A 9786-nucleotide genomic window follows, 5' to 3' on the forward strand; every position below is an offset into this window, starting at 1 on the left:
CCCGCCTTCTGCAGCCCCGGGGAAGCTGGAGGCAGGGGAGAGCCCGGAAGGCTAAGTGGCAGAATTCCCCAGTCATCAGCAGCAGCTCGACACGCTCCTCGTCACCCTCCTCCCTCGGAGATCTGTTTTCCACATGGGGGGCGGGGGAGCGTGGATGAGAAACCCCGGGCGCACTTCTTCTGTACACAGCGGTCCCCAAAGACGCACAGCCCCCCCACTCCCACAGCAGCAACGACCGCAGAACAGAAAGGCAGAGAGGGCATGCAGCGTCTTCCTGCTACCGGGCTGGGAGAGACAGGTTACAGCTCTGGGCACGAGAGGACGGCAACCTTTGCAACATAATTTAATGATAGGAAACCTTATTTAAATACAATGTTCCTAAGAAGAAGAAAATGGGCGGTCCCGGGCCAAACCCCAACAGAACCCGTGTGGGAAGTGACGGCCGCGTTGGCTACAAAAAGGCAACGAGAGAGGAAACGGGGGGGGGGGGGGGAGGAGAGGTTCCGGAAAGAATTCCTGCAGCCACTATGTACAGTTCCGGCGTCCGAGGCGCGAAGCCTCTAAAAAGGACTCCCGTCGACCGACTTGACCCTGTGGGCTGGTTTGGGCAGCCCAGGGGCATGTGACACTGGCCAGCACACCAAGAACCGGAGGCGTCTCTCTGCGTGAACAGGCTCCCTGGGACGGGCGCCTCTTTCTCTTGTGGTTGGACACGGAATCGAAGCTGCCCACAGCCCCAGGTCCTCTGTCCCTTTGTCAGGTGGACCACCGTGCCTCGGTCTAAAGGGGGACACAGCCCCAGGTCCTCTGTCCCTTTGTCAGGTGGACCAGCGTGCCTCGGTCTAAAGGGGGACAGCGGGCTTCACCTCCAGGTTCAGAACGCCACCGTCTTCTGGGAGCCAAGACGCCCCTGGCTTGAGAAGACCCCCCTCTCTGGGTTCCATCCTTTCCATGAAACAGATGAGAAGGTTCGTTCCCGAAGGGCGTCAATTCTGTTCATAGAATCTGTAATGGTTCCGGAGGGCCAGGCGTCAGACTCCAGACGGCGGACTGGGAAGTTCTCCGGGCGCTGTTGCCTAGACCATTTGGCGGTCTAGAATTCCGTCAGAGCGGGGGTTCTCGATGAGGGGCGATCTGTCCCCTCCGCCAGGGCACGCTGGGCAGTGCCTGGACAGAAGCTGGGCTGTTGCTACTCAGTGGGAGGGCTACTTCCATCGACTGGGGGAGGCTGCTCCGTGTCCTACGAGGCATGGGGGACACACGGCAGAGGCCCAGCTGGGTCGGGGGCCCCTCCCGCTGGGCTCACCTGCTCGTGCCCATCTGCATGGCCACACCTCAGGGGGCCGAGTCCACTGCTTCTGGGGTCTCGGACAACAGAACCCGGGGTGCGCATCCCGGGCTTAACTAACAATGTGGGACCAGCTTGTTCCTTCCTGGCTTTTGGCCTGTTTTTCTTTTTGTTTGTTTTTTCTTTTTCTTTTTCTTCTTTTTTTTACAAAATGCTCTCGGAAAATGACGCATGGTTTGGAGAAAGGGGGCTCAAGGAACAACAGGGGAAGGAGTTTCAGCTAGCAGTCTCCCAATATAGCAGTTTGGGGGTGGGGGGTGGGGAGTTCCCCATCTGGCCCCGTGTCTAACAATAAAAATCCCGTTTCCAAAAGCAAATCAAATTCTCTGCCATCCAACTTAATAAAAAAAGAAAAGAAAAGAAAAAAAATAACCAGAAGGGAAAAACCTTGGGGAAATGGAAGCACAGCGTCCCGGTCCCGGTCCGGTCCAGTCCACGCCGCCGGGGGGGGGGGGCCTTAGCTCAGGTGGAAACGGTGCTCCCCCCGCGTGATGTGGGACGAGAACTCGTACCTGTCCTGGCTGTGGTCCCGGTCCCGGTCCAGTCCACGCCGCCGGGGGGGGGGCCTTAGCTCAGGTGGAAACGGTGCTCCCCCCGCGTGATGTGGGATGAGAACTCGTACCTGTCCTGGCTGTGGTAGCCGCACATGTTACACTCGAAGGGATCCCGGAAGCCGTGGCAGCCCATGTGGATGGTGTACATGACGTGGTCCAGGAAGAGCACGCGGCAGTGTTCGCACTTGTAGGCCTTCAGGGGCTCCCCGCCGCTGCCGACGACGCGGAAGGCGTCCTGGGAGCTGTCGGAGGCTGCCCGCAGCATGTCGTAGGCGGCGTGCTCCTCCTTGATGGACAGGCCGTTGCGGGCGTGGGGGTTGATGTGGTTGGTCAGGTAGATGAGGCCGCCGCGCTGCTGGTCCTCGGCGTTGCTCTCCGTGTCCGTGGAGTCCTGGCAGCTGTTGCTCGGGGACGCCTCCCTCTCGGAGGACAGGGACTTGGCCTTGGACAGCAGCAGCAGGTTCTCCACGGCGCTGTCCTGGGCGGCGTGGCTGGACCGCCCCAGGCCCTCCCCGTGCGGCTTGTGCAGCTGGTACAGCGGGCTGAGGACCGGGGCCACCTCGGGGCCGCTGGGGGGTGTCTGCACCAGCGGGCGCAGGGACTCGGCCCCCAGGTAGCTGATGGCGTTGTTGATGGCCTGGTCCATCACGTGACTCTGCATCATCTCGTTCTCCTTCTCGTAGCTGCTGCTGCCGTCGTAGGGCACGTCCGACAGGCACTTGTCCCCTGTGGGAAGCAGGGCACAGTCAGTGAAGGCGGTCACCTCTGCCTGTGTGAAATCGTCACCCAGGGCCGCCCTACCCCGGGGTGTCACCCAGGGCCGCCCTACCCCGGGGTGTCACCCAGGGCCACCCGACCCCGGCGTGTCACCCAGGGCCACCCGACCCCGGGGTGTCACCCAGGGCCGCCCTACCCCGGGGTGTCACCCAGGGCCACCCGACCCCGGCGTGTCACCCAGGGCCACCCGACCCCGGCGTGTCACCCAGGGCTGCCCTACCCCGGGTGTCCGCAGACAGCACCATGGACACCCCCCAACACAGGGCAAGCTTGAGAGAGCTCCGCCCACGGGCACCTCGCGTGGCAGTGGGCTCAGAGCCGCCACGTAAAGAAATTCCGGTGGACAACTGACTACAAGGAAATCAGTGAAACCGAGGTGGTCCCGGTCCCCTGAAGAGCAGACGTCCAAGTGGACTAAGCGAAGGGGCGTCTCTGCTACACATAATTTCATACATAATTAAACATGACTGTGTTTCAGCTTAACATCTGAGAGGAGGTCTATCTGACTCAGTGTGCTAAGTAATTTATAATTTGTCAGAAACTGAGGTGACGAAACTACGTGAACGACGTGATGAGGCGCCAAAGCCTGCAACGTATTTATTTAAAATAACGATTTGGAATACTGTATTTTAAGTCCGCAGCTTCCAGATGCTGGAGTACCTGGTGATCGCCGTCTGTGAGGACTGGTTATTCTGTGTGACAGAGCCCCCCCGGCTGGAGGGGTTCTGACTCGGGGGAAAGAGGATGTTCAGACGCAGCGGCTGCTGGCCACGTCCCCCGCACCTGCAGCCCACCGCCTCCGCTCGTTAGCGGCAGGGAGACGGGGCACCACGGGGCACCGCAGAGCGACGGCGCGGCCGAGAGCCCGGAGCAGACCGAGCTCCAGGGGAACGGGGGTGTCGCTCCCCGTCCTTTCAGAAACTGACTGCGCGTGAAGGAGGCCCGGAGAGGGCGTGCCTAGGACCGGCCGGCGAGGACCCTCTGCCCACACACACACACTCCCGGTCTGCTCCCCCGGCTCGCAGGAAGCTCTCCTCCCCGGGGAGGCTGAACTCTCCAGGGCAGGGGTCCCCAAACTTTTTACACAGGGGGCCAGTTCACTGTCCCTCAGACCGTTGGAAGGCCGGACTATAAAAAAAAACTATGAACAAATCCCTATGCACACTGCACATACCTTATTTTAAAATAAAAAAACAAAACAGGAACAAATACAATATTTAAAATAAAGAACAAGTAAATTTAAATCAACAAACTGACCAGTATTTCAATGGGAACTATGCTCCTCTCACTGACCACCAATGAAAGAGGTGCCCTTTCCGGAAGTGTGGCGGGGGGGGGGATAAATGGCCTCAGGGGGCCGCATGAGGCCCGCGGGCCGTAGTTTGGGGACCCCTGCTCCAGGGTCTCGCTTGGGCTCTTTGCGATGAGCTTTCAAGGGAACGTTTCCGTAAAGAAATAAAGCGAACGTCCTCGCCTATAGACCTCCGCGAGGTAGCGGTTCAGGGTTCAGGAGGAAAGCTTGGCTTCACGGGCACAGCCCCTGGTCGTGTTGGCGGTCTCTGCCGGGACTACCGACCCGGTCTACTTTCGGGGGTGGCTAGTTAGTCAGAATGCGTGAGGCCATGGGGGGGGCCGGACGCGTTTACTTCTCATCTCTCACTCTGTCTCTGTCCTTAACTTCAACACATCGTCACTGAGCCCCTGCCACGGGCCAGACAGTGGGGACAGAGAGGTGGGCAAGTAGGAACGGAGCCCTTCCTCAGCAGCCCAGAGCTGACAGGGGACGGAGCTCGAAGCTGGCCCACACAGTGTGTCCCACGTCCTGCGAGGACAAAGAGGGCTAGCTGGGGCGGCATCCCCCAGGCTGCAGACGGAGGCGGACGGTGGGTCAGCCAGAGGAGGGGCTTCTGTGCCCCCCAGTGAGAGCAGGAAGAGGAAACGGGTAAGAGGGAGTCAGGCAGGATGGGTGAGGGTGGTGGGGCTGGGGCCCTGGGCTCAGGGCGGGCGGGTGGGTTTCAGGGGCGGGTCGGTGGGCAGGGCTAGACCCAGCAGCGGTGGCCTTGTCTGAAGGAAAACAGAAGCCACTACAGGGCTTGGAAGGAGGGGGCCCTGCTCACGTCACCGTCACCGAGGAGAAGATCAGACTGGGGCGGGGACAAAGGAAAAGGAATTACTTCCAGGCTGCCCAACTGTCCCGGTGACAGCTGATGGTGGCCGGTGGACGTGTGGCGGCAGAGGCGGACCCCCCCCCCCACCTCCCACGCTGACCCCAGCCATCCCAGTCTACTGCTGGACCTTAGCCACAGAGGGACCAACTCCCCCATCGTTCCTCGACTTATTAATAATGAGAAGAAAAACACCTGTGACCATCGGTAACAGCCCAGGAGAAGGAGCCGTCACCCTAGGAAGGATCTTCAGGTCCCACTTCTCATTTTGTAGTGAATATTTTATCACATAACGGCCCGGCTTCCACTCAGTTCTTCCATCAGTGGGGCGCGCACCCTGATAACGGCCCACGTGGTCCTCAGAAAGACGCCGCCCAGGAGGAGCTTTCTGAGGAAGGTGGGCGGTGCGGAAATGCAGCTTCTCTCCGTCGAAGGTCAGCGGAGGGACCCTGGGCAGTAGCACAGGAACCACAGTGTGTGTGTGCGTGTGCGTGTGTGTATGTGTGTGCATGTGTGTGCAAGTGTGTTGTGTGTGCGTGTGTGTATGTGTGTGTGTGCGCGCGAGTGTGCGTGTTGTGTGTGTGCGTGTTGTGCACGCGTGTGTGCATGCCTGTGTGTATGTGCACGTGTTGTATGTGTGTGCACGTGCATGTGTGAGTGTGCGTGCGCATGTGTGTATGTGTGTGTGTACGTGTGAGTGTGTGTGCTTGTGTGCATGTGTGTGTATGTGTGTGTGTGTGCCTGCGTGCATGTGTGTGCATGTGTGTGTGTGTGTGTGTGTGTGTGGAGGGCCGGGGAGCATGACTTGGTGGACGACTGTAGTAAGTGTGGCAGAGCTTACAGCGCCGCCAGGAATGACGCTTTCCCACAGACCAATTCTGTCCTTCCCCCAAGCCAGGGTTCTGCGGTTTCCCAAGCAACCTAGCTGAAATCTGTTGTTGTCGAAGCTTAGTATCAACAACAAATGGATGTCGGGGGGAAAAATATGTTTCAGGTCACCGCGGCATATTGAAACAGCCCACGGGGATTCCTCTTCTTCCCCGATATCCCGCCAAGTGAGAGAAATAAACGCCCACACAGCGCACTCGCTTTGGCAAGCAGGTAACGAAGAAAAAAGCGTGTTCTGTCGCAACACGGAACGCGTCAAGGGCCAAGCTAGGTGTTCCGGCACGGGACAGACGGCAGCGCGTGGATACCGCGGGGGGAATCTCGCTCCCCAAATCCGCGAGTGTGAAGCAGCGCCCTCCTCCGCGTCGGCCCTAATACCCTTGTATCTGGAGAGCGTTAATGAAATAGGTGTTTTTTCCCCCCACTTCTGATCAAAAACAGCTGAAGCTTCTGCTAGTGAGAACCAGGCAACACTGGATGAGCGGTGCCTGAGGTTGTCTCTCTCTACAGGAGTGACGTCCTCTGTGTTCTAACTTGAGGGGGACACTGCCCAAAGCATCAGCACATCCCCTGGCGATGGGCAGCACTTCCCAACCAGGGACAGTGAGGAGTTCAGGGAATGACACCCAAAATCAGCATGTGTGAATGAGAACCCGAGAGAGAGAGAGAGAGAGAGAGAGAGAGAGATATTGTCTTTCAACAAAGGCTACCCTCAGCCTCACCTGACCCTCCCCCCCCCCCGCCATCCTGGGTGTTCTTTCAAGATTTAGAAAAGTCTCACAAGGGGAAAAAGTGGTCTCAGATACAGTGGGAAGGATGTTGAAACATCAATCAAGCTATTATCAGCCCAAGTAGGGCGAGCGAGATGAAAAGCCATGTCTTGGTTACTGTGAAAATATTTGCTCGCGGTACCAAGACGGAAAGGAAGTAAGGCAAACCACCGAGCCGTCCTAGGAGGACTGCTCAATTCAAAGAAGAGAGGAAATAGCTCACGACGGCTTCGTGATATGGACTCAGTAAAAAAAAAAAACCCAAAAAACAAAACAAAACAACAACAACAACAAAAAGAACCCCTAAAAGACAGCGTGGTAAAACAATAGAATGAGATAAAAAAAAAGGGGGGGGGGAGACTACAGATGTCAGGAAACAAAATGTCCAAACAGAATGAATTCATTATTACAGAATGAATGCATGGATCCGAGGCAGCAAGGAACAGAACAGAAACCACTAGACACGGAGTTACTGACATGGAAGAGAAACACACAAGATAGTAACAGTGTTACTAAATGTGAGAGAGGAAAAAACAAACACACAGGAAATGTTAACGGACAAAGAAGACCAGTGATCCCACATAGGACCTCTGGTACCCTTGAGGCCACAATTAGATGGGACAACAGGTGCCTTTATAGAAAAGAGAATTTCCCAGAAAGAAAAAAAAAGAAAAGAAAGAAAAGAGGAATCCCCCACATTAAAATGGCAGGAAATTTTTACTCAGCACGCAAAACCCCAAGTCACATCCTAGGGAGGATATTTAACTTAAAGGTTAAAAAAAAATAATAATAATAAGAGAACTCTTCAGGCATTTAGGCAGAAAGTGAAAAAATCTCACCATCCTCCTCCTCACGACAAGCTCTGAAAAGTGCTCAGGGGGTGTGGGGGAGTGGGGCCCAAAAAGGGGTGACCGTACGCTCTCGGGGTGGGGGGCCCAAAAGGGGTGACCGTACGCTCTCAGCCAGGAGTCCCTACAGGTAGAGAGGCACAGGCATCCTTCCTCAGACACAAAACAGCTGTGGGCGTGGAGGGCCCAGCGAACCTTCTCAAAAACAATTTGCACGACTGTCAAGTTCAATGACTGAAGAGATTGACCCAGGTGGTAAAGAGAACCAGAGACACCTGAAACTCATCCGATGGCAAAAGGTCAGCCGCCACTGAAAAAATAAATAAAATAAAACAAACAAACTCACAGTAAAGGGAGTGGGTCTGAGCCTTTGAGGAACGTAAATACGGAGTCACGAACACACCGCTGACCTCTGAGAACCCTGTTCACAGGATACAGTTGGAAGTGACGCCGCTCTGGGCCAGGTAAGCACAGAAACCTCACTGTAGAGTGGGGAGCAGGGGGAAGGCGGTCCTCATTTCTCAGTGGGTCAGTGGACACGGGGCGGCCGCGATACAGACGAGTCAAACGTGACGTCAGGTTTGAACGTGTTTTTTTTTTTTTTTTTTTTTTTTTTGTAATCTATCCCTTTAATCTTGGAGAAAGGCTTTAAGATGATCTTTCTTCTTTTTGTGGGAAAACATTTGTTTGCCGGTTCAGTTCACGTTTACCTCGTAAATTTAAGACTTTATCAGTGTGATGTTTCATCTGAAGTAGCGCCTACCCCAGGACCGAATCTTCCTTTCATTTCCACCTCTCTCCATCCTCCCCCCCTCCTCCTCTCTGCTCACAGACACACGCAAGAAATAAAAAAAAAAAAAAATACTGAGACTGAGTCTCGGTGACGCTTAATATCCGCTCACTTCTGGACGTTGGGTTTTGTGGTGATTTGAAAACATTCATCTTTGCATTAAAAGTCTCTGTATTAACCATAGGTCATTGTAATAATACAATAAGGTTTTTTATTATTAATTACAAAAGAAGAAACATACATTTGGACATCGACTGAGATGATTATAACGGGGTGGCAGGAATATTCATCATTGTTATTTCTCTCTTCTCTTTCCCCTTCTGCGATTTCAAAAACCTATTTTTTTTCCTCACCACAATCACCAGACAGATAGAAAACAGCGGCGAGCGTGGCTACGTGACATCAACCCCTTTCTGACGTGGTCCCTCGTCCCATTTACCTGTCTGACTGACTCTCTCAGGGGCAACGAGATCACCCACGACAGTGGAGGAGGGGGAGGTCGCCCACCAAATAAATTCCTGTTGACACTCACATCAAAGTTCAATGAAAGAATTTTTAACCACAGGTCACACGGCCGTTAAGCAAAAATTCTGAGCCACACTCAGCATGAAAACACCAGCAGCCCCCGGGTCGGGGCTCAGGCGCCTCCCAGTGTGAGGAGCAGGGCCACACCCACCACACCGTTCAGTCCTCAGAGTAATAGCCCTGGGCCGGAGGCCGCTGCACAGGGCGGGGGACAGAGTCCAGGCAGGGGCTCCTTCCAGGTGGCCGGCCGGCCCCTTGACCGCACACCTGGTACGCTCTCCACGCTCCACCCCCGGCCGGCGCCTATGACAACAGCTCCTCCCTGCACACGAAGGACACACGGGGCATCTGTACAGAGGCTGAGAGGGGCCGGAGGGGCCCAGGGACACATCCACATGAAGGACACACGGGGCGTCTGTACAGAGGCTGAGAGGGGCCGGAGGGGCCCAGAGACACATCCACATGAAGGACACACGGGGTGTCTGTACAGAAGCTGAGAGGGACCGGAGAGGCCCAGAGACACATCCACATGAAGGACACACGGGGTGTCTGTACAGAGGCTGAGAGGGGCCGGAGGGGCCCAGAGACACATCCACATGAAGGACACATGGGGTGTCTGTACAGAGGCTGAGAGGGGCCGGAGGGGCCCAGAGACACATCCACATGAAGGACACACAGGGTGGCTGTACAGAGGCTGAGAGGGGCCGGAGGGGCCCAGGGACACATCCACATGAAGGACACACAGGGTATCTGTACAGAGGCTGAGAGGGGCCGGAGGGGCCCAGGGACACATCCACATGAAGGACACACGGGGTGTCTGTACAGAGGCTGAGAGGGGCCGGAGGGGCCCAGGGACACATCCACATGAAGGACACACAGGGTGGCTGTACAGAGGCTGAGAGGGGCCGGAGGGGCCCAGAGACACATCCACATGAAGGACACACAGGGTGGCTGTACAGAGGCTGAGAGGGGCCGGAGGGGCCCAGGGACACATCCACATGAAGGACACACAGGGTATCTGTACAGAGGCTGAGAGGGGCCGGAGGGGCCCAGGGACACATCCACATGAAGGACACACAGGGTGGCTGTACAGAGGCTGAGAGGGACCGGAGGGACCAGAC

At 56.1% G+C, this 9786-nt stretch overlaps 1 protein-coding gene across 5 annotated transcripts in view; it reads right to left on the reverse strand.

The window, feature by feature from the left end:
• Window positions 1-731: 731 nt before the first annotated feature.
• IKZF1 (IKAROS family zinc finger 1) overlaps window positions 732-9786 on the reverse strand; it is a 107230-nt gene continuing 98175 nt past the window's right edge. For 4 of the 5 annotated variants that reach the window (XM_066238638.1, XM_066238640.1, XM_066238637.1 and 1 more), the window contains one exon: window positions 732-2628. In XM_066238638.1, the coding sequence (XP_066094735.1) occupies window positions 1916-2628 (713 nt within the window). In that variant the 3' untranslated portion in view covers window positions 732-1915. The remainder of the gene's footprint in view (window positions 2629-9786) is intronic. The other variant, XM_066238636.1, reaches the window with a different exon arrangement.

Source organism: Saccopteryx bilineata, chromosome 7, assembly GCF_036850765.1.
Source record: "Saccopteryx bilineata isolate mSacBil1 chromosome 7, mSacBil1_pri_phased_curated, whole genome shotgun sequence".
NCBI classification, from domain to species: domain Eukaryota; kingdom Metazoa; phylum Chordata; class Mammalia; order Chiroptera; family Emballonuridae; genus Saccopteryx; species Saccopteryx bilineata.